Genomic DNA, 24,994 nt, shown 5'->3' on the forward strand with positions numbered 1-24,994 from the left:
AGAATATAAAGAGGTATTGATTTTTCTTAAAGAGATGCAGCTTAAAAGTTTTTAGATTTCTGAGTATTATACATATGAAATTGTAAAACATATTTTAAAAGTAATCAGCGGCTCTAGGCCTCTTAGGTAGATTAAGAAGATTGTCTGTCAGGTTTTGACTTCTCTTTGGAGTTAATACATGAGTAGAACTTGCACTTTGTTTAGAAGATGGAATCGGAGTCTTCGGGGTTCTAGGCGTCTTAGAAGATGGGGTCAAAGGCGATGGTGTTTGTCTAGCAGGGCTGTAGGAAGCTTGTAAAGATCGATCAGAACCTATCCTCTTCAATTGGGTGGACGCTAGTCTTTGAGCAGCTGGAGACATAGAATTTAGTCTGTCAAGGGAACTTCCAGACGAGCGATTCGGAGAGGGTGAAGCAAATTGTCTCTGAGCTGCCAGTAAAGCTTTTTTCTTACGATCTCTGTGCCTCTCGCCGGCTTTTTCGGCAAGAGCCAAAGCAAGTTTTTCTCTCTTTGGAGGTTCAGGAATTTTGAACGATGGGCCTGTTGAAGGTCTTAATGGAGTGTCTCCACCATCCAATCGAAATGGAGTGCCATCGATACAACCCCAGGTCATTAAAGGTGATTCATTCACACCAGGAGCTGGAGAAGGTGTTTTAACAAAGCTAAACCCATTTACCTTGGGAGTATCACTAAAAGTTAATTCTTTCCCATCTACACCAATCTTTCCTTCATGAACTCGAGACTGGCTGATGGCTAATCCTTGTATTGTTTCTTTGTTTTGAGTTTCATCAAAAGGGCATTTTGCGAGTCTAGTGCTGCTGTGGTTAATTTCCTGCTTTTTATGAGCTAGCTCAATTTTCTCACTGTCACTTAGGTCTACGCCATCAGGAACATACATAATATAGTTTTTACTTCGGAAAGTCCATGTATCAAGATTGAATGGACGGTCTTTGATAGAGGCTTGTTCTTCAATAGAGGGAAGCATTAAAGTTTTGCTTTTAGTTTCATTCATTTCTTCTCCTTTGTACAACCAGGAATGTTTCTGTCTGTGTTGGATTTCCGATTCTTTGATAATTTCTTGGAAACTCTGATTGTCTTCACTGGTGTGGCTGTTTAAATAGCTGTCTAGCCTAAGCTTAGGCTTACTCTCATTGATGTTTGGAGTCTGAACAGAATTTATGATTTCTTCTGGATCCCTTGTGTCTATGGGCGAGGATGGCCTTGCGTCATCATCACTAGGTCTACTGTCAATTGGAGTTTCGAAAGTGGCAGGGCTTGCATAGTCATTGCGTGACGGAGCCCTACCGGAACTGTACTTGGCGTACAATTCTCTTATTCTTTGGATATCATTTCTCTCCAAGGCTTCCAGATAATCATTTTGAGCTCTTAACTTTTCCAAATCAGGAAAGAAATCCCTTTCTATTATCTTCCCCATTTCGCTAAGATACGTTTCTTCATCTAGTACTTTTTTAATAACGTTCTTTGTTGGTATTGAAGGAGTCTTAAACAAAGCTGATTCCATAACGGTTTTACCTTTATCAACATCTTTCTTCGTCATCAAATCCATGATAAAATACCAAGAAGTAGTAGTTAGTAGTCTGGTGTTATTCTGATGCAAAGATTAGGTCCTAGGTCTACAAGTTAAAAGTTTATAGATACTACTAAGAGATGTGAGTCACTGATATAAGATGCACACACATATTAACACTGACAATACATTGAAGAACGAAAGTCAACAAATTTAGAATTTTGGTCATAAACCAGTGTTTGCAGTGAAAGAGAAACAACACTTTGTTCGATCAGCATAACCTAAAACTAAAAACATTACAACATTATTCCAAGGACTGTGGAATAAAACCATGACAGTTGTTTTGTTTTGGATTAGAGGGAGACCAGAAACGTAAGTTTACGTTTGCGTCTTGGTAAAACCAAAAACTCTCTTCTAGTAGGAGAACTTGGCTGTGATGCCATGAAGCTTCCTTAACTATTTGAGGTGCTTAGCATTGATTTTATAATGATACCTGTATGGAAATAAATATAATAATTATTTAGAGCGTATGAACTATAATATTGTTTGGTTATAATTACAAAGGATAAAAAATTATATCAATGGGTATAATAATTATATTTTTAAAGCCATTATACTTTATTTACCGGTACCCATTTGTTATCATTTTCAATTGAGATGGGGACACAACCCAGGTGCGTATTTTAACCCAAACATAAGTGTAGAATGGAGTTCTCGAGATGATCTGTGTTACTATTTAGTGTTAACTGACTAAGATTGGCTGTTTTATTAGCCAAGATCATTTTTATTTAAAGTCAAACGATCTCGGACAGCTGGGTCCAGTTTCGAACCTTTTTATTGTTTCATCGGCATTAGGTGGTGAGGGGGTTTTGGACTAGCGTTATGTATCGGAGTTTTAAATTTGAAAAGCTCATAAAAATAGTCTTCATACACTGGTCTTTTATTTCAAACATGTTCTAAGACAAATCATACATTTTATATTTCCAGGGAGAGTGGTGGCTGACGGTAGCATTAGTATCATTTGAGATGGGAACGCCACCTATGTGCATATTTTAACAAAATATATCTGTGTATAATGGACAGATGGATGTAAACTTGGGCCCCACTTGACCCAGAGATTTATTTTGATGAAACAGAGAACTTCAAGTGAAACGTTTGGACGTCATCTTTGGACACAGAAATACAGCAATTGAGCAATTCACCATGATCAGGCAATTATTTAGATGTTATTAAAAAATACTAATGGAGGAACTAAAAAATGATATCTGTCACTGACTGTATCTTGCAAGACTTCTAGTGTTACCAATAATGAAAAATGTAAGTGTATGTCGCTGTCTGAGGTCTCGTCTATGCTGCTAACAAAACAAGTAAATCATTTATATTACCTACACCACTTTATTAAACATAGCTTTCACTTACAGACAACATATATACATATATTTATTATATATTTATATGTAAATTAAAGTACTTCCAATCTCTACAAATGAGGTGTCATTTTAAAGCTCCTTTTATCCACTACATGGGGAAGTATACAAATAAAAAACAAATCACTTTTTTTTCTAAAAGTTTTTTTTTTAAAGGACCTATCATTATGCAAGTAATTTAAACTTAAATGTTTATTTACGTTGATCAGCTGGAACATGTGAATTGAATGAATCAAAACAAACAAATATTTATTTCTCAAATCTGAGTATATAAAGTGTTTTGTTTTTAATTCAACTATGGCAACAACAAAAGCTAGTCTGTGCTTTCTATGGTAAATAACCCTGGAGATGAAATCGGCCTATTCCTATTCACTTTAAAGAAGTCTAAACAAGAACAATTGACTCAAAAGTAAGTACCACATGGATTCTTTAGCTTTTATATTTCTTCATTAACCATACCACCCCTACATTTTTCCATTTAGCCTTCCTTTTTGACATACCTACCAATAATATATATTAGTAGGCCTATATTTAAGAATTCGATCCTCAAAATATCATCTCTTATCTTTTCTTTACTACAGGGTTCAATAAATGGTTATGTTGTGTTGATTTTGTTACCGACAGTAAACGGTTTGTATCATGATTCGGTTCTTTACCAAGGGAGGGAGATAGAACTAGAACGCTCTGTTGTTTGCATTCGAGCTTTCCTAAGCCCTTCAACTGTCATACCACGCAATAGTCCGAAATCCTTTCAAACTGACTAAAAGAAGAAATTTTTCCTTAAAAGTTACCTTTGCCGTGACTCTAACGAAGGAATGCACTTGCACGTGCCAGACCCTATTTTTGTACACATTCAGTTTTTGTGTCTTTGTCAAGGGTGCGCTTTTTTCAGTGAAAACTAAGTATGTCTTAAAAAAACTAAAACAAAGCCATCAACACAAAAATCGTATATGGCCATATCAAAACATACAGGGTGTCCCGGAACTCTCTACCAATATTTTAGGGCATTGCTTCCGGGTAAGAAACATACCTAAATATCATATTTAAATTGTCCGGAAGTCCTTAGTTACTCACACAGCCGCCATTTTGTTTTTTTCAGTTATTAATTTTTTTCTAAAGAATGGTTAAACATACGAAATGGAAACTTGGCACAAACATTTGTGACAACTAGACAAGGCTACCACAAAATTTTTAAGATTTTTCAAATTCATAAAACAAAATGGCGGCCGTTTAAAATTTTGTTTCTTAAATAACTCGAAAACCATTGATTTTACAAAAATTTTAAACGGCCGCCATTTTATTTTATGAATTTGAAAAATCTTCATATTTTTTGGTAGCTTTGTCTAGTTGTCATAAATGTTTGTGCAAAGTTTCCATTTCTTATGTTTAACCATTCTTTCAAAAAAAATTAATAACTGAAAAAAACAAAATGGCGGCTGTGTGAGTAACTAAGGACTTCCGGACAATTTAAATATGATATTTAGGTATGTTTCTTACCCAGGAGCAATGCCCTAAAATATTGGTAGAGAGTTCCGGGACACCCTGTATGTGTTCAAAGAGGTCCTGTAAAAATACAATAAGTAAACAACTTATAACATAAAAATATTAATTACCTAACATGTAAACCTACATCTATTCCTGAAGTCAGGACTCATATAGGTACATATATATAGGTATAGGTAAACTATGCACTTACCACACAGTATTTACTGTACATCGTGACATCGTGTGTATTTCAATAAGTGGGATTTGAGAAGGATTCAGTGCAAATGCTTCACACGGGGGTGGACATAATTAATTAGGTATGTTAAGATCTTATTACTTACCATGACAAGGATTAAAGGAATAAACAAACAGAATTTTTATTTTTAACAAGAGTAACAAAATTATTTATTAAACTTTCTATTGTACAGTTATTTATCATACAATTTTGGTATCGGTATGTCTGACAACACTCAGTATGATTTACACGGACATAAATCAATTTTTTAGAAAAAAGTTTCTATTTACAGAAGCATTAGAACACCATTTCTCAAGTTTGTTAGCATCCCATTTTTATATACAGTTAAAAATACATAAATACTTTTTGAAATACTGTAAGCTAATACATGCAAATGGCCAAGAATAAAGTAAAATAATTTTAAAACATGTTTGGCTACAACTATTATTGTTGTTTCTTTAAAATAAATTAAAAGCAACATCAAACAACATTTAATTACAATAGTTGTAGGTACACAGTTTAATATTAAAACTTTTAACAAATCTCAAATTTACATAAATTTGGACTTTTAAATCTATTAACAGTTTTAAGATCAATTCAGAGGCGGCAGGTCCAATAATTATAAACGGTAAACAAATTTTAATTGATCTAGATTATTGGTAACAATAATTGGTAAAAGGGATAGTGTACATAAAAATAGCTTATTCCCTACCTATATGGGAAATTTTATAAAACAAAACATTTTTTTTTGGTTTGTAAAAATAATTTTAATTTTTAATGGAGGAGTAGTGAGTCAGTGTTTTATAAAAATCACCTGCAAGTGTTATAGATATGCATATAGTAGACCATGTTTTTGAAAGTCATTTTTTCAATAGACAAGAGGCAATAGTAGGCCTATTATTTCACAACAAGTGTAGAATGTGAGTCATTATTTGAGACCATTTTTGAAGTGTGAGAGAGATTTATCAAGCACTTTAAATGATGGTTGAGAATATGTATAGACCCACTTTCAATGTTTTGTGAATTTCACCTCCACTAATGTGCCAAAGTGATATAAACATTAATTAAACCAATTAAATAAACAGAATAGTTCTATAACTTGTTAAATACACTAATCTGAGGGTTTTAAACCTAATGATAGTCTCAAAGATAATATTTTTAACATGCCTATATTGATAACACAAACCAATGCCCATTATATCAAATCGTTAGTAGCCTAACCTCCTGGAAATCAATTAAAAGTTTTGGGAAAATAATAGCTGAAGTAAATAACAAAATACAGTATAGTTATTAAAACAAAACTTAAAATAAAATATTTCATCAACATACTTTTTTTAAACGAGTGTTTGATGATTTTCTCTTGGTTTAAACAACTTTGGTTAAAATTGTAAAAAAACTAACCTAAGGTATTAAATGACTTTACCATTTCTGATCAACTTATTCCGTGATAGAACTTCACAGCTTTTCACTTCATCATTAAGAAATTATATGAAAATAAGTTACATCCACACTTACATTTACTTACACCACTCTTAAAATTTGTAATCACCACTTATGATATATTTATAAACAATTAACAAATAAAATACATAATCAACAAATAAACATTTAAAATACAAACTCGTTGCTTAAAATATTGAATATAAAAACATACATAAACTTAAAAAAATAAAAGAAGGTAACTAATATATGGTATGCACATTGATTTGCTCACTAAAGAAAATAACACACAAGTAGAAAAAACTTATATTAATTGTGCTTAAAACTCTTATGCAACTCGACTTGATATCTATGTCTGAAATTATCACTACACAATGAACAACTGTAAGCCCTTTTGGAATGGCAAAATAAATAATGGCGGGCGAAGCCAGGCTTGCTGAACCGGGGGGAATTTGAGTTTGTACTTCGACAGAGACCACAATATGTCTGTTTGCGGGTTTTCAGTTTATATTTTCTCCACAAAGTTTGTTTCAAGTCGATCTCATTTTCGACGTCTTCGTCTATAATCGTCAGCAGAGGTATTTCTAGCAGGTCTTCATCATCGCTGGAGTTGTAGGAGTTTAGGGGTTTGGAGTTGGAATGAAACGCCATATGATGAAGCATTTTATTCTGGCTGTTCGTCTGCATCCCACACAGAATACAGGTTAGGATTCGTTGTACTTCGAGCGGAGGTAGGTGAGAAGGGGTCTTGACGGAATACCTTCTGGTGATCTCCATCTTGCTGGAGGAGCTAGAAAGAACAGAATGATTCAGAACTACTTTCCTGATTTGGGTGCAGGTATTGTTGAGTTGAACAAAAAACTGTGCAATTCATTTTTATGAAACAAAAGTAAACCAAGTCGGCCATTTTAGTAAACAAAGAAGAAAAAAAATCAGTTGGTAATATTTCTGAGTTTCAATAATAGCAAAGTTACTCAGCTGATTTGAATAGCATTGAATTGAAACCAAGAAATCATGAAAACAATACCCCCGTTGTAGCAAACCTGCCGACTAAGTGAATTTCCATTTGCCTGGATTGATTTTCAATTAATCTATTAAATTAACATTTATGTTTATCGAGTAGGCCTACCTAGGATTGCTGCTACAGGGAAACTAATTAAGTGTATTTTTACTAAAATATTAATAGCTTAGTATAAAATAACTAAATCTGCCAAGTTTGATTGAAATATATCCATAAACAAGCCAACTACAACATTTTACAATATTCTCCATAAGAATAACCTGGGAATTTTAAATGAACAACTTATTCAATTTTCTCCGTAACCAATAACCGTTTGTACAAAAATAATTTGATAACTTAATAATTTGTTTTTTAAGCTCTTTAAAAAGGTCTGGAGAAAAATTGATAAATTTTGTGTTTTAAGGGTCAAAAATGAGAAAAACCCATTTTTACCCCATGAACCCCCCCCCCCTCCCCCCGTAAAACCCCATTTCCATGGTCAGATCATGCTGGTTCGTGAACTCATTCAAGTTAATCCCGCCTTACACCTTGAAACTAAATTTGATCAAAATATTGGACAAAAATTACTCAAGTTATCGCATTCACGGACACTCATATAGATGGGGACATCAAAATGAAAAAGTAATACGGTCTTACCCTGAGACCTACGGTAATAGCTACTTCCCTATAGGGAAATTCACTAAATGGTCAAAGTCAGGGTGGGAGTGATTTCCCCAGGTAATCAGTATCAGCGGGTTTCCATAACCCTGAAGTCTTGGTGCATTTATAACTAAGTGTTGCCACCTTATACTCTTACCGCTACATTAATTTCCACATTTTAAAATAACACAACTGTTTTGGAAAACATATGCTTCAAAAATTTTCTAGTTTCCTGCGTCCATAGTTCCTGCTAAGTTACTTTCCAAGATGTTAAAACGAAGGCATTGGAATGTTTAAGCAGAGGGGGGGGGGGGGTATTGGTTTTCATGGTCTATAGTGGTTAGAACTAAGGACCTCTCCCTGGGGACTTCAGATAAAATATTAGGAATCGGTAATAGTTTTTAGTTAAGTTTTAACTCTGGGACTGAGTGGTTCAACTTAAACTGTTTGATCATCTATCTATAAAATTAAATACCCATGTTGTAGCAAACCTGCAGACCAAGCAAATTTCCATTTGCCTGATTGGATTTTCACTCAAATCATAAATTTTACCCCATTCCCAGCAGCTTAAGCTGGTTTGCGCACTCGTTCGGATGAATAATGTTGGTTTACATGTTTATACCAAATTTCATCAAAGTTCTAGCTGTAGTAGTTCTAGCTGTTAGAGTTGTCGCATTAATGGACACACATTTATATATGAGTTTGAACGGATGGAGTTTTTGGCCAGTGAGATTATTTAAACGAAAAAGTAAATCGGTACTGTGTTCTGGTCATACCATGACGGTAATAGCTTATTCCGTATGTGGGAAATAATAACTCCCAAGTTGAAATAATATTCTCTGTATTGATGAATAAACTCCTCACTTTACTAAAAGGCATTGGGGAAAATATAGGTTAGGTATATCAGCTAGTTGGAAAACTCTGATGACAGGTGCGTACTGTTTCCAAGAATTGATCGTGAGACCTTGTGAACAATTATAACCATTCAGCCGTTTGGATGACATATTAATTAAATATCCCATGGAGTAAAAAATGTAATTTTTTAAAAATCTCAATTTCAATGTTGTGTGCAAAGTTGTTCAGCGGGGATATTCAATTATTCAGCTTACTAATGTCATTTAACATTTGGTGGTACAGTCCTTGATAGAAAACAAATGCCTTCTTTGGTAGCTTACCACAGTTTCTTTAGTTGGAATTGAAATCATGGCTTCAGTTTAAACCCTAAAAGAAAGTATTTGAGATCCCAACACGGCCAAATTGGTCTTAATAGTTGAAATGATCCTTATTAAAGGTGATAAAACTTAAATCAGCAAGTAGAACTTACTTAAAATTAATGTTTTCATTCCCTTTTGGAAGTTGCCTCTCAAACGTCTGTGGTCTGCAATAGTTAGAGCTGAAACAGGAAAATCAAATCGTAAAAAAGTTGTTGATTCAATTTCAAAAAAACATATTGTAGTTAAAAGCTTTTACGAGTTTAATCCTCTTGTAAAAAAAACAATTTTCAATTTACTTCACATTTAATTTGCTGGTAAATTAATATAAACATTAATAAATACCCCCGCCGCAGCAAACCTGCCGACTAAGCGAATTTCCATTTGTCTGAATTGATTTTCAGTTAAATATATTTTAATAACATTAGGTTTAACGAGTAGCTAGGTTTGCTGCTACAAGGAAACTAATAAAGTGTGTTTTTGAGTAAAATATTGATAGCTTAGTTCAAAATAAATAAATTTGCCAAGTTTGATCAAAATATATTCATAAACAAGCAAACTACAACATTTGACAATATTCTCCATAAGAATAACATGGGAATTTTAAATTTACAATTTTTTTAATTTTCTCCGTTACTAATAATCGAACAAAAATACTTTTATATACTAAATTATTTGTTTTTTTAAGCTCTTTAAAAAGGTCTAAAGAGAAATTGGGAAATTTTGTGTTTTGAGGGTCAAAAGTGAGAAAAACCAATTTTTACCCCATATAACTTCCGTAAAGCCCCGTTCCCATGGTCCGATCGTGCTGGTTCGCGAACTCATTCAAGTTTATCCCGCTTTACACCTTTAAACCAAATTTCATCAAAATCGGACAAAAATTACTCAAGTTATCGCGTTCACGGACGTATATATATATATATATATATTATTTTCTTGCAATTATACATATATAAAAATTTGAACGAATAGTGTTTTTGGCCTCTGGGGACATCAAAATGAAAAAGTAAATCGGTCCCGGGTCTAGGTCTTACCGTGCCACCTACGGTAATAGCTACTTCCCTATAGGGAAATTCGCTAATAACCGACAAAATAGGTGTGATTATAGTATAGTGATTACAATTTAAAAAAATATATCGAATCAGTTTTGTTTGGGAGTATTGAGTACTGTAATATTATTGTTTTACCATGATTTAAATGTTTAAAGAAAAATTTTAGAATATCCCTACACCACAGGAACCCTTGTTATTTTGTTACGTCATGGACTTCTTCTGTGGTGGTGGCCCCACAATCACAAAGGATGACGATGTTTACGACTTTGCTGTCACTTCACTGTGCTGTGATTTTAAATTATATTCTTCGGGAAAAAATCAATCTTAGATAGTTGGGGATTCGGTTTAAAAGAGTTCGGATTGTTGGAGTCCTGTTGTACTCCTCAAGGATTTTTTTCCTATGAAACTGATCAAATAAGAGAAAGTTAAAACACTAAAGCCCCGTCTCCCTCAACCGAACATGTCCGCTGAACACTGTTCGCGAAAATAAAAAATGGACGAACATTCCACTATTAGTCCAGCGAACATTTTCAGTAGCTCACGGACTGTTTTCTTATAACACAGGGACATTTTGATTAGTTGATGATCTTGTGTATTGGTGAGTACATCTACATAGCCTTGTCGTTATTTAGCGTGCATATCAGCTGCTTATTTGCTCGTGTCCACTCGTCGACCTCCTCGTTGGAGGCAGAGACAACTATTTAGAGAAAGAAATGAGTGCATTTTTGTGCAGAACTGACAGCTAGCTGCTTATTCACGAATTTTACAAGGCTGTGTAATGAGGATTTGAATTACAGTACTTATATCACTGATAGGGCCAACTATTTCGAAACAACATACTAATTATCGAAATGCTAAAATTAACCGAAACTGATTTGACAACCAATCAAAAAACGAATTCAAAACACTATGTCTTAAAAGACACAAGCAAATGCCAAACCTAACTAGAAACAATAAACGATGCTACTAGCTGCACGAGGAGAAACGTGATTTCGACTAAAAAGATACGGTAAGATGCGGTAGAATGGCAATTATAGGTCGCCAACAGCCATTTTCTGACTGCTCGAAAATGGCAACCTATACTCACAAAAAAGAAAAATCTAAAATAACAAAGTTTATCTTTGTGGTTGAATGGGGAGTTTAGGTCGCTGGGTGCCATTTTCCCGACTGCTCAATTGGCAACCTATACTCGTCGAAAAATGAAAAAAATTTGACCTCAAAGGGTTAATACTCAAACTGTACAGGGCAACACACATTTAAAAGTACGAACACTAGGAAAACAAACTTAATGAAGTACCGTTCCTAACACTACTCACACTGACACTATTTAACATAACTATGAAAGGGAACTGAGTCTAAATTATTTATAAAAATTATACAGTTACTTTTTCAGGTTCTAAAATCAACTCTTAAATATTTGTAATGTAAAAACATTCAATTTGTTGATAGAAATACTCACATCTAGATTATAGATCAAATGTTTATACTACTCACAAAGAATTGTAATTGTTACTGCTAAAACATTTCATTAAGGAGGCACACAAATTTACCGTTCAAAACCTGCAACTAAAATAAGTGCTACTACGACACAAAAAACCACACATTATTCTTCAATAAAAAAAAAAAAAATGAAACTACAAAATCCAGATGATGTTGAATACTTGCCTTCCTAACTGTGAGCAGCATGTAAAAGACACACATTAATGAAATATGAAAACAAAACCTTATGATATATAATCTAATACATTTGAATGTATATCAAGATCTATCTCGAAAGCCAGAAGCTCCATCTATATTAGACCAACTAACAATATAGAGCTCACATAGTCTTTCGAAATCATCTTCAAAACAGAGCAGTCCTTGAAACAATGTACTTTTACGAGTTCCAAAGACCAATATAATTGCCATGCACAACAAATTTATGAATACCATAATTCAGGCATTCATTAGAATGAAGATGTAAACTGCTAACAAGACGTGAGTGAGAAATTTTAGGGGGTTTCAATTTGAATTTTAATTGGGGAAATTTGAGGTTTTATTCCATGTTGTATTAAGTGTTATTATTTGTTTTCTTACATGATTTTATATTTTGTGTTGGTAACACTGTGTAATACCCATATGTGAAAATATAACAGTGATGAGCCCATTGAGGCTGTTGTAGGACCTGGGTCCTCTCCAGATGTTGATATGGAAGGAGCTGTGACAGGTGCTTCATCTGAAAATCCTAGGAAATATGTCACATGATGTAATAACACCACCTGCCTCTAAAACAGCTGATTGCATGCTTAAAGCAACAGCTGAGAAAAATAATCTTGTGAGTCTTTATTGTGCATTTTGTCACTATAACCATTGAATTTACACTCCTTTATATAGCCTTTGTAGGATAATTAACGATGAAATACGAACATTTAAATGTTGGCCAAAATGTCTGATGACAGAATACTGAACTCATTTCAAACTCACCCAAACCATAATTATTGTAGACCTAAAGGATAAGCTAATGGCTCAACATCATTGTGACTTGAAACAAAAAGTCAAGAGAACTCTCTGTTACCAACTCCATGGCTTTTAATAGGCCTGCACTTGATATGGTTTGTTCAAATTGTCAGCATCAAATTTTAGCTCAAATACCTGAGTAATGTGTATAGATAAAAGATAACTCACTGATGGTTCTGCTGCTGATGAAGCTGAAGCTGTGCTTGGTCGTCTGCTAGGAAGCTGCACCTCGAACAAGCTCTCTTGTTGTGAACCTTGAACACATGAGTCGCCAGTCTCTCTGACCGAGCAGCCTTGTACTCACACAATGTGCACACGTACGGCTTTAGGTGGGTGTTTAGATGTCTCTTCAGACACCAGTTGTCCATGCCAGACCAGGTGCAGTAACTACAGTTGTACCGCTTTTCCCCAGGTTTCCTCTTGGAAGACTTCTTGTCCTCTGGTTTCTGAGTCGTAAAGCCCGGCACACTAATGTTTTGAACTGTGACAGTCTCTACTTGCTCAGGAGCGGGTCTTGGTTGAGGTTTCGGGAAGTAGTACTGAATTGCGCTTTTGGAGCTCGAACTGTCTTTGTTTATTGTTCTTTTGATCTTGTGTATATCGTAAGGAGTATCTCTGTGCATCCGTAAAAAGTGTTTTTTCACATGATCCGCTCGATTAAATTGCTTTTGGCAGATGTAGCAGTGGAATGGTTTTTCGTCCCTGTGTATATTTTCATGCCGGGTGTACAAGTCTCGTCTGTCTGTAGCGTAGTGGCAAAATGAACAGTTGTATCTTTTCGAAGTAGAAGAGGTGGAGTTTTCACTCTGTGTTTGTTTACTTCTAGAAGAAGGGGAGATGGTCGATGTTCGTGAAGGAGCTACTGTTTGTGTTATTGCGCTCTGCACGACTGTGGGTTGTTGGACGACTATTTGTCGAGTGATGGGTTGATTGACGACAGTCTGGGCGGCCTGAGCAATCACCTGCTGGGAAAGCGTTGTCGCCAGACTCTGAGATAGGGCTTGTTGAAGAGGTATTGTTTGTTGTGATGTGGAAACTAAATGTGGACCTAGATCAGAACTCGGTGCTATTTGGATTTGGATTGTCGGAGGGAGATCCTGGTTTTCTTGCTGGGTAATTACAATCTGCAACTGAGGATGACCGTCTCCATGCTGTGCTGCTGCGATTTGTTGCAACTGGGTTGCGACCTCCTCTGGGACTTGAATATGTTCTTCAATAACATGAGTAATCTGTCCATCTGCCAACTGAATTTCTTGGCCCTGAAGTTCTTGTTGATCTATCTCATGTAGCTCTTGCTGTTGTATTTCCTGATGCTGATATTCCTGCTCTAATTCATGCTGCTGAAGATCTTGATCATGTAGCTCTTGTTCGTTTAACTCTTGTTGATGAAGCTCTTGTTGGTGAAGCTCTTGTTGGTGAAGCTCCTGCTGTTGAAGTTCTTGCTCCTGTAATTCTTGTTGATGAAGCTCTTGCTGGTGAAGCTGTTGTTGATGGATTTCCTGGTGGTGAAGCTCTTGCTGTTCAAGTTCTTGTTGGCAAAGCTCTTGTTCTTGAATTTCTTGCTGATGAAGTTCTTGTTGATGAAGTTCTTGTTGATGAAGCTGTTGTTGATGAAGCTCATGTTGATGCATTTCATCATCCTGCATTTGATCTTGTTGAAGCTCTACCTCGTCTCCTTCATCCACAGGAGAGAGTGAATGTTGCCCATGAGGAGAATCAGGTGGGGGTGTTGATGTTTGGGTAGACATTGCATTTTGATGAGATTCTTCGTCAGAACCCTCCCTCTCCTGATTCTTTGCCAGCTCGCTTTCGACTAGATTCTTAAGCCTTTCCAGATACTTTGTGACTTCTTCAAGAACAGGATTTTCTTTCCAAAGAGTAAGAGACTCCTGGTTGGGATCCGGGGAAACATTGTGTTGGCGTGCCAAGTGCATTCGAACACATCTTGCCCAAGCACTGGCGTATGGACATTGAGGACACTGGAAAACTCTAAGATTCGCATGAGTTCCGAGCCAATGTTCGGCGACTCTGGACAGAAACCCGACACACTCGCATTCATTGCACCTGAAAAGCTTTTGGGCGGAGTTATAACTTGCGATTTTAGATTCTGTCCAAGGTATCGACTCATCACTTGCAATCCATGTATCCTCTTCAGATTGTAACTTTTCTAGCTCCTGTTGAGCGGACAGACTAAATATGGTATTTGTTGAATATCCGTTCTGGACCAATGCGGCAAGTCCAAAGGCATTTAAAGAATTATGCCCTTCTTCCAGCTTGAAGGTCTCTCCGTCATACTCCTGCAAAATCCTCATGGTTTCTCCTGCCTCCATTTCAGTTTCTCCGTAAAGTTTCTTGGTGATTTCTTTGAACATATCTTCGTAGCACTCCATCCCCACGCTGGTCATATCCAGGGGGTCTTGCGGCGCAGCCGAGTCATCGCTGGCATCCGATATGATGAGGTCTTAAGAAACCTGTAAACAGAAACAAAATTGCTAGTTGCCATCATCATCATCACACAACCTACTAAATGAATATAGAGAATTGAATTGTGAATTCATGTTCCTTCAACTAAATATAGACCCTAGGTAATGTACTAATCCAGAATTAGAACTATTTTAAGATATTTTATCTTCAGCATGATTGTAATTCATTCTTATAAAAATTGTGCTTGTTTGCATAGGACTACTGCCTTACATTATTGTTAACATGAGCCTTAAAATTAGTTCACAACATTGTAACAAAATTACAAACATACCCGTAATACCAATGACATACTATTTCTGAAAATCAGGCCGGTAACATCATGGCTAAAGTCTAAAATAAATTTAAGTTTATGTTAGGGAGACAAATATTTGTTTCAGAATAATGGGCTTTAAGTACTGTATTAGATTTAGAATGTTGTAATATTTACATGAAAATTAGTGGACATGGATTTATAAAAGATTAGATTAAATATACTTTAATACTTTTACTTAAATATTTATAACTAGCTCTAAACATTTCCTAACCTGCTATGGCTATGAATCATGTAACACATCATAAACGAACGAAGAAGCCTACCCCATTACAGCAAACCTGCAGACTAAGAAAATTTTCATTTACGGTACCTACCTAGCTGGATTTCTAGAAAAATTTCCCTTAAATGTCAGATTTATTTCTTGTTTAAATAACATTAACTTTAATGAGTAACTTACTTAGGTTTGCTGCTATAGGGAAGGTTTTTTTAAATGAAATGTTGATAGCTTAGTACAAAATAAATAAAATTGCCAAATTCGATTGAAATATAAACAAGCAAACTACAATAATTTATTTATTCTCCCGTAAGAATAACATGGAAATTTTAAATTTATATGTTTTTGTAATTATCTTTGTAATTGTTTAGCATACAACATTTCAATACAAGTTTACTTAATTATATCTTTTTAAGCTCTACAAAATATATGGAAAAAGTTCTGGAATAACTATAAGTTAAGTTACCTATTAGGTTTTTAGGGTCAAAAATGGGAAAACCTATTTTTACCCCATAAACCCTTGTTTCCATAGTCCAAACATGATGGTTCACAAACTTGTCAGAATAAAATGTAGGTTACTTGTTTTTACCTTAAGTTTAATAAAAATCTGAAGATTTTGCTTGAATCTCATAACGCTAATGGACACAGTGCTTGATTAGCTTCCGGTAGCTCTCTTTTGGAACAATGAAATATTGTCACAAATAGGTAGGTAGCCTACATAATTGGTACATAGGCACTTTAATCACATTACATAAGTTATAGGTTAAAGCTTCAATTTCGGCACCTAAATCTTACAAATAATCGAGACCTGTATAAGTACATGGATTTTAACGAATGGTGTTTTTGGCCTCTAGTGACCTCAAAACAAAAAAGTAAATGGGTCTCGAGTCTAGGTCTTACCATGAGACCATGGTAATAGATTAACTTTAATTCAGTTAAGTTGCTCCATGTTTAAAAAACAATGTCGCCTATTAAATGAAAAAAATTGACTAGGCCTACTGAAAAAGATTTTCTGTGTCCATGTAATCTTCTTTTAAATACCGAACAGTACCGGTATCCTAAAGAAATATACAACATTAAAGGAGTCTACCAGAGAGCTAGGTAACACATCTGTGTAAATAATTCCATAAGTTAACCTTATAATAGAAAGAAATATAAATAATTACTTTAGTATAATAGCTATAAAAAGCAGCTAGTTTTCATATTCGAAGGAAAAATTGTTAAGCTCAAAATCATACAAGTTAAAAATTTTGTGACAATCATTCAAGGAAATGTCACATTATTGATCTGCATCTAGTAAAATTCTAGATCCTTTTGGCAAATATACTCAACATCTGTTGTAAAAACAATTACCCATGAATTAAAAGTGTAGGCTAACTATTTTAAATTGCACGATCAACATAAAAATGTAATTGTTCCTAAATCAGAATGCAATGGGAACACAAAACAGATCCAGTATTATTGATTCATTCCATTCAGTAAATGTCAAATAACTCAAGATCACTTCTTCATTCGCAAACAAATATGCAATTCAAGTAGTTATAAAACACTAATAAAATCACAAACTATCAAATACTTACCAAAACCAGTCGTCCTAGCAAATAATCTCAATATTCTGAGTTTTTCACAGAGTTGTATCTGGCAGACGTCACCAAACAAGGGACGAAAAACACACCCCTGATAAAAAGATGCACTTAGAAATGGGTCGATAACGCACTATCCCGCGAAGAAAACCACTCCATTTGAAAAAACCGAACTGTATCCACTGGAAAACTACTTTTCCGCGTGAGTATTTACGTAAATAACGAATTATTAATGATAAATGCAAGGCGAACTGAGGGTGAAATGGCTGCCTCGGCTGCTACCGCTTAGGGATGTTGCGATACTATCGATACCAGTAGGTATCGATACTTTTATTGCGATACTGCTGGTATCGTATCGGTATCGGTTGTTCCGATATTTACTTGGTATCGATACCAAGAGGCCAGTATCGTATCGTAAGTATCGGAAGGTAATTTCTGACAAATCTGAGTAAAATGGCCACGCTCGTGCCTTCTGAGCGGTTATTTTCCAAGGCTGGAGCAACAGTGACCCAAAAGAATCAAACTTTAACCCAATTAAATATTTTTTTTGGCTAGCTTGCCTGATATGTGGTTTGAGTAAATTATGATTCGATTCACTATTCATTCATAGAACTTTACACATAACTATAAGTAAAACCATTGACTATAAATACCTGCAGACGTATATTTAGTCAATGATACAACTTGAGGGTTTGGATGCAGAGTTATTTTTATTACAAGTCAATATTAGCAACGTTGTGTTAGGCAAGTAAAATGTAAGCATGATTTAACATCAAATAAACTAAAAAGATGGCACTTAAAGTTGTTTAACCAAAAAAAAAACTTTTTTTTAAATTTAGGCTGATGGTAAACACGAATGTGTTACGGTAATTTAATAACATTGTCTATTGAAAAGATCAATTGTGTAGGCCTAGAACATAAGGTAAGCTTAGTTCTACTTGAACTTTTACTTGAAGGTAAAATTGAAAACAATGGTTGGCTATGTTTGGTTAATTTTATCAATGTTTTACATATTTAGGTAGTTTTTAGCAGCTTGAATTCGAATCCTATATTGGCTGCACTATACTGGAACGAGTGAACTTTAATCGAAGATCAGTGAATCAGAATATGACGTCGCTGGTATCGAATGGATACGATACTGACGGTATCGATACTTTAGTTCCGATACTGAGCCGGTATCGATACTTTTTTGCGATACGGTATCGATACCAAATATCGGAAAGACAGTGGTATCGCAACATCCCTACTACCGCTGTGTGGGTAGAGTCACGTGACGAGGGGGTTGTGGGGGAGGGTGTTGCCTAGCAACGGGGGTGGGGGGTGAAAGTGTCTACCCAGCTCAGCTCCGCTACACAACGCTCCAACATAGCTATCAATCTGTATTCTGTTCCAACCAGATTTGTGAATCACGACTTTTAGGGGTGACAAAACATAACATTGTGGATTAGTGTTTTACAATAAAAATGAAATTTATGGAAAAATTTGTAAATTTGTATATAACTAAAGTATTGAAATCAGAGTGTATTTGTTAGTATTTTTAAATTTTGAAGATACTGTATGAAAAATTTCTAAAATTGTGGATTTTGTTTTTTTGATATGAAAATTAAATTTTTAGAGAAAATGATTTAAATTTGTATGAAATAGTGAAATAGTATTGTTACAGAAATCGGGGATATATTGGTGACAAATACAACAACTCATCAAAATGTTTAGGGTATTGTGGTAGGCCTACTGACAATACACTACACTAATAATAATATTAATAACAATAATAATATAGTAATATCTTTAGTTTGCAAATTAAAGTAGATATTCCATCACTATGTGATCTAGTTATTAGTTTTTTAATCAAAACAAACACAGAGAAATGAACAAAACCTAGTTAACCGAAGTTCTTGTAGAACCTCTATTATATTAGAGTACCTTTGACTAACTACTCTCTCAATTTTTTAAAATATGACAGTTTGAATAAAAAACTCATATTTATCTGAACTAGTGTGTGTACATGTTGCTTGAATTCGAGCGAATACCTACAAAGTTACAAAGAGTTATTTAAAAACAAAAAAAGTCATAATTTCTGATGAGTTTAAAAGAGTGTCAAACTCAAAACTTATGTACATAATGGAAATACGGCATAACAGTACGATATATTAACTAACATTTTCTTGTAAATATTTTATCAATTTTTAATATGTTGCTCAGGAGTTTTCCTTTAACTGTGAATAATAGTTCAATCATTCCGTGTTGTTTTAGAAAAGGTTTCTTTACATGTATTTTAAGAACAATTACACGTAGGTTGTATCAAAAGAAAGATTTACGATCCTATATGTGCAGGTATTATTTGTATTTTGAAAATATTTATGTTAATTGGGTTAAAAACGGAAACTTAACTTTTCTTATGAAGATTTAAAATGTGGCCAATTTTTTAGGATTACGACATCCATACAATTTATACTTATACGCGGGTTGTAGCAAAAGAAAGGTTATCGGTCAAAATGTGCAGGTGTTATTTGTATCTTGACAATTATTTATGTTAATTGGGTCAAAAATGGAAATTTAAATTCTCTTGTGTAGATTTAACATGGGACTTTTTTATGTGACAATCATGTTTATTGAAAACCTTTTTTTTTAGCTCCTGTGCATTGCAGGGAAAATCTACGCATACTGTTATAAATAGAAAGATATTTGGCTAGGTAGATGTACAGAATCCCTTTATAAAATTAAAATGGGCACAAAATAAGCAAAAAACAGGAATTTAATATAATAAAAAAATATCATGGGCTTTATGGGTTGCCATGTTAGTGACGAAAAACAACAAAATAAACAGAAAATCACAACAAATTGAAGAAATTCCAATCACATGTTTTATTTACAGCGTGAGTCGAAAATAGAGAAGTTTGCACAACACATACTTTTGGTCGAGTTTTCGACCACGGGGCGAATTAATTACATTGTTGTTATTCGTGGGTTTACACAGAAAAATAAACTGTATTATAAACTGCAATATCATTTTATTTGTAATTTTTACAGCATTGTGGGTTGTATAGTTAAAAAAACACTGAACATTATCATATCAACACATCTTTGGTCTATATATGCGAAATATACATTAAAAATATTGATATTTACACATGCAGCCCTACAACATCAACTATGAAGAACCACTACATTTAACTAGTGCCTTCATTACACCGGATACCGATAAACCACAATAATGCACTGCTGGTCAACCGATGGATTATCTACAGGCTCGGAGATAAATATTGTTTTAACTGTAGTTTGGAACAATAAAAAAAACTTATTATTCCAATTTACAAAGGTATTACCAAAGATTACATATGCTACGTAATCTCTGGTATTACTAAAATAAAACAATAAATTGAATTATAATAAAAAAATTCAGGTTTCTACAAATTAAAGTATAATGAATACTTGAGGGAAATGAATGTTTTTATTTTAGTTTCGTGATTAGTGTATCTGATATAATAATAGTTGATCAATTGATCATACACAACATGTTTATTAAAATTTTTGTCATCCTTAAAATCATAATAATATTATTCCTTACGATTCATATTACCCCCGTTGCAACAAACCTAGGCGGAAAAAATATTCCTTCAAATGTAATAATTTAAAGTGATAAACATTTATTCTAACTGGTGAATAACTTTTTGCTTTCTCTCCCTATACCATAGTATATGGAGAAAGTATTGTTTTCGTCAAAATTTTCGAGCTTGAGTTTTGAGTGGATATATCCGTTTTGTGTCCCCCTGGACACAATAAAGTGGTTTTCGTTTTCGAAGTGATGTCTGTGTGTGTGTGTCTGGATGTGTACAGAATTACAGACCACACCTGTAGTCCAATTTTGATTTAATTTGGTATGTAGGTACTAATCCATGGTATTTCCAGGTGTTTTTTTTAATTTTTTTTTAATTTTGATTTTTTATGTCGATTTCCCCATAAAATCACGGAAAACGACTCTAACGGAATAACGATTCTGATTGAAATCCTACTGTTATGGTCCTTATATAATTCTAAACAAAATAGTGCATCTTTCATTCCTGTTAAAATTACTGTTAAAAAGTTAATGCAACTTTTAAGATTTTACCTATTAAATCATAGTTACTCTCATCGCTTACCCATGATAAAGGGTATTTATTGACAAGCTAATGGGAGAAAGTATGTGTCAGATTGCTGATACCGTTTATTTATAATATTTTTTTAAGATATCCCTCAGTAAGTTATTGAGTTATGACTGTGAAAAGAAAACTGCTTGCGTATTAATATATAGATTGGATAAAAGTCTGATACCTTTTATTATAATAATCGTGCCTTTGGACATACGTAAAAAATCTGAACGAACGCCTTTTTTGTTTTGAAAACCCTAGATAAAAGTACAGTAAATAGGTTGTTGGATCCTGTTTTACCAAGAGGAAAAAGCTACCGCCCATAAAAAATCGCTATAAATAGAGCAAAATTAATGACACGAACCCTTCTAAACCTCTATTGTAAAAGTCAAACCTAGATTTTTAATAGTATGAAAGAAGACTAAAATAAATTGTAAAAGCATTTTTTTAAATGTCGGTGAACGAAGTATTTTCACTCTTCGGCTCTGACAAATCAATCAGCTAAAATTGTGACAAAGGCAACAGGCAATGCAAAAGTGCAGACGCGAGAGCGCGTGCGCGTATATGACTCGTATTTCCGGAAAAGCGATCCTTGAATCCGCGACTCCAGCTTCCGGTATTGTATTGCTCCCTCTTGTTGTATTGATCGATGCGCGGTTCAAGGCCGCGCGGCGAGACACCTGGCGGACAAGTCGAGAACTAACACAACAGCGCTGTGAGCGTGCAGCGGCAATTAGTGGAACTACTAGACTACTTTACCACACCACGGGTATTTGGAGAACAAGTTATTTAAGTAAACTGTTAAAGTAGTTTTCCTGGTCCGTGGGTTCTTTTAAAATATTTGTAACAAGTACTGTTTTTTTTTTTAACTTTCATGTACCATTTTTAACGGCGCCAAATAATTCACAATATTTTGAAATTTAAATAAATTAGAGCTTACAGCCCGCAGCAAATCATCTGCAAATTAGTTACCAGTAAAAATGTTTCTCTTTGGACAAGTAAGTACAGGGTGTCCTGGAACTCTCTACCAATATTTTACGGTATTGTTCCTGAGTATTTAAATTGTCCCGAAGTCCTTAGTTACTCACACAGCCACCTTTTTGTTTTTTCTTATTAGAGTTTTTATAAAAAGTGGTTGGATATACGAAATTGGAACTTTGCACAAACATTCATGACAACTAGACAACTCTACAAAAGAATTATGAAATTTTTTGAAATTCATAAAACAAAATAGCGACTATTTAAAAATTTGTTTCTTAAATAACTCAGAAACTGTTGATTATTAAAATAACTTAAATGGCCACAATTTTGTTTTATGAATTTGAAAAATTTTCTTAATTTTTTGTAGCTTTGTCGCTGCCATTTTGTTTTATAAATTTGAAAATGTTCATAATTTTTTGTAGTTTTTACTAGTTGTCATAAATGTTTGTGCAAAAGTCTCAATTTGGTATCTTTAACCACTTTTTAGATAAAAATAATAAGTAAAAAACAAAATGGCGGCTGTGTGAGTAACTAATGACTTCCGGTTCTGGACGATTTAAATATGATATTTAGTTACATATGTTTCTTATTCAGGAACAATGCCCTAAATCTAATATAGTGATAGAGAGTCCCGTGAAACCCTGTATACTGTTTTTATAAAATATGTCTCCTAAACAAAATTGGCTGAAAATTAATACTAAGACGTTAATTGTAAAACATTTTCCAATATAACATGACCTTTTCATAATTTTAAAATTTTACAGCGATATTTAAACAAGTGTTGATGGTTTTGATAGGTACAATTTTAGTGATTTGTTAATAATTCCCACCTATTTGGATTGACGAATGATGAATGCAAACTGCAGAGGAATGTTGATAAAATAATTTGACAAAAAATTATTTGTGCACTTATTGAGCATTTAAATTAATTGGGTTCAAAACTGGTTTCCAAGACAAAGCGGCTAATGTGATACAATTTTAATTTTCAAATAGTATCTGGTTTACATAAATGCAATAAAACATAAATGAATACAACTATTAATTTACAATAAATTAATTTGTTGATTTTATATCCACGCAATAAAGGTTTACTTACCTTAATTACGTTACAATGATCAAAAAAAGTATTTAAATTATATGTTTATAAACTGTTTTGTCTATTGTCTACATTATATTCTGACTGTTAAACATGTAACGGAATGAACAGCTGTTAAATTACAATTGACATTTAAACCTTTAAGAAAGTTGGTTAGCATTAGCGAATCTTTGTAATCGTACTGTGGTTAAACATTCAACTGATGGAACCACAGCTAAAATACAATTCGCATTCAAACCCTGATACAGAAAGTTGGACAGCACAGCTAGATCTTTGGAAATAGATTCTAGAAATAAAATTAAACGTGAAGGGGTCGAAGCCCTACAGAAATTAGCTTCGCGCTAGAACATAAGTTTTAAAATTACACCTCGATTGTAAGAGGCTAAATAGGGGGACTTGAAAAGGGATGTTACAAATAAAATCAATATTGTATTAAATATAATAGATAGTTAGCATAACAGGGATATTTCTATTATGTCTATCAATAAACGTAAAGTGGGCTATTGGAGAATAACAAGAATGTTGTCAGTTTCTGTGATTTAAAATCCAATTATTCAAATAATTAATTCTTGTTCGATCAAACTTGTGTCTCAAAAGCAGATAAAAGATTTCTTCTATGTGTAGATAGCACAGATCTGCTGAAAAATACATTCTTTGACACTAAACGGTTTCCTTTGTTGTTTTTTTTTGTTTCTGTCGTTTCTTATAAAATATTTGTAATACGTGCTATGCTTTTTAACTTTATTGTATCATTTTAACGAGGCAAAATTTTAAAATATTTTGAAATACATTTTTTTGTCACCACATTATGATGTTTTTAGCTGTTCGACATATGTTAATTGGTGGCTAAGTTACGTTTTGCTGGCCATGCCAGCTGTCATCGTCATTTGGGGACCGAGCAGGTTTTTACATCCCTAGGCCCGCAAAATCAGCTGCCCGCTTACTTTCTTAAAACATGAATGCATATTAAATACACAATCAGTATCCATAGTATTACATAGAATTGTTTTATTGTCACCGCTACCTAGCAACTATTTGTTATTATTTTTGCTGATTCCTCAACTTATTTCTTTACATAACCTTAAAGTTGTAGTTGTGTTGACTATCAGTGTGCATTATTATTGTGGTGAATAGTGATAATAGGTTATAGTGTGGTGAAAAATAGTGTTTGTACCACGGACTGAAATGGTTTTGCAGCCCTCGACTTCGTCTCGAACTTAAAAACTATATCGAGCTGGCGAAACCTCATTTTCGGCCATATGTACGAAATATACTGTTAAAGGAATAATACAGGGTGACAAAAAAGTCTGGAAACGGCTTGATATATTTTTAACTAAATTCGTTAGAAAATTCAAACCTTTCACAACAACTTATATGTATAAAAACTACTTTTTTCAAGCATTACCATTTTTTTTACCTTCACCAGGGACGGCCCATGAGGAGTAGGTGCATAATCTTTAAAGTAAGCATAGGTTGATATACACATCATTTTAAAGGTCTGTGTTAAGGCCCAATTGATATAATCCCAATTGATATAATCAACCCTATGCACTTTCATACTATACTGTAAAGAGAAGAAATAGAAACATATGTTAAAAGAACAACAAAAACAATGACACAAGAATATATTGTAAAATTAAAGAATTAAAATATGAAGTGAGT

At 33.9% G+C, this 24,994-nt stretch overlaps 2 protein-coding genes across 2 annotated transcripts; both read right to left on the reverse strand.

Moving 5' to 3' along the window:
* Positions 1-74: 74 nt before the first annotated feature.
* LOC128996385 (splicing factor ESS-2 homolog) lies at positions 75-1,798 on the reverse strand. The gene has a single exon (XM_054421684.1). It carries the CDS (start codon positions 1,565-1,567, stop codon positions 95-97), a length of 1,473 nt encoding a protein of 490 aa, XP_054277659.1. The 5' UTR covers positions 1,568-1,798; the 3' UTR covers positions 75-94.
* A 3,751-nt stretch (positions 1,799-5,549) lies between these two features.
* On the reverse strand, positions 5,550-17,399 carry LOC128997147 (zinc finger and SCAN domain-containing protein 12-like). Its single transcript, XM_054422732.1, has 4 exons — positions 17,126-17,399; positions 12,703-15,005; positions 9,100-9,168; positions 5,550-6,905 (listed from the first exon to the last, which is right to left on the reverse strand). Exons 2-4 carry the CDS (start codon positions 14,937-14,939, stop codon positions 6,425-6,427), a joined length of 2,787 nt encoding a protein of 928 aa, XP_054278707.1. The 5' UTR covers positions 14,940-15,005; positions 17,126-17,399; the 3' UTR covers positions 5,550-6,424.
* Between the last annotated feature and the right edge of the window lie 7,595 nt (positions 17,400-24,994).

The sequence above is a fragment of the Macrosteles quadrilineatus genome, unplaced genomic scaffold (genome assembly GCF_028750875.1).
Source record: "Macrosteles quadrilineatus isolate MER2022 unplaced genomic scaffold, UCM_ALF_1.0 Scaffold_6__1_contigs__length_79288215, whole genome shotgun sequence".
Taxonomy (NCBI): domain Eukaryota; kingdom Metazoa; phylum Arthropoda; class Insecta; order Hemiptera; family Cicadellidae; genus Macrosteles; species Macrosteles quadrilineatus.

Bases quoted from the DNA above. Each gene is read 5' to 3' on its own strand.
- LOC128997147 (XM_054422732.1), bottom strand. From the start codon at position 14,939: ATGACCAGCGTGGGGATGGAGTGCTACGAAGATATGTTCAAAGAAATC. The intron at 9,169-12,702 runs GTGAGTTATCTT...TTCCTGTTTCAG, and splicing joins CATCAGCAGCAGAACCATCA to CTCTAACTATTGCAGACCAC. The intron at 6,906-9,099 runs GTAAGTTCTACT...TGTTCTTTCTAG, and splicing joins AATGAAAACATTAATTTTAA to CTCCTCCAGCAAGATGGAGA.
- LOC128996385 (XM_054421684.1), bottom strand. From the start codon at position 1,567: ATGGATTTGATGACGAAGAAAGATGTTGATAAAGGTAAAACCGTTATG.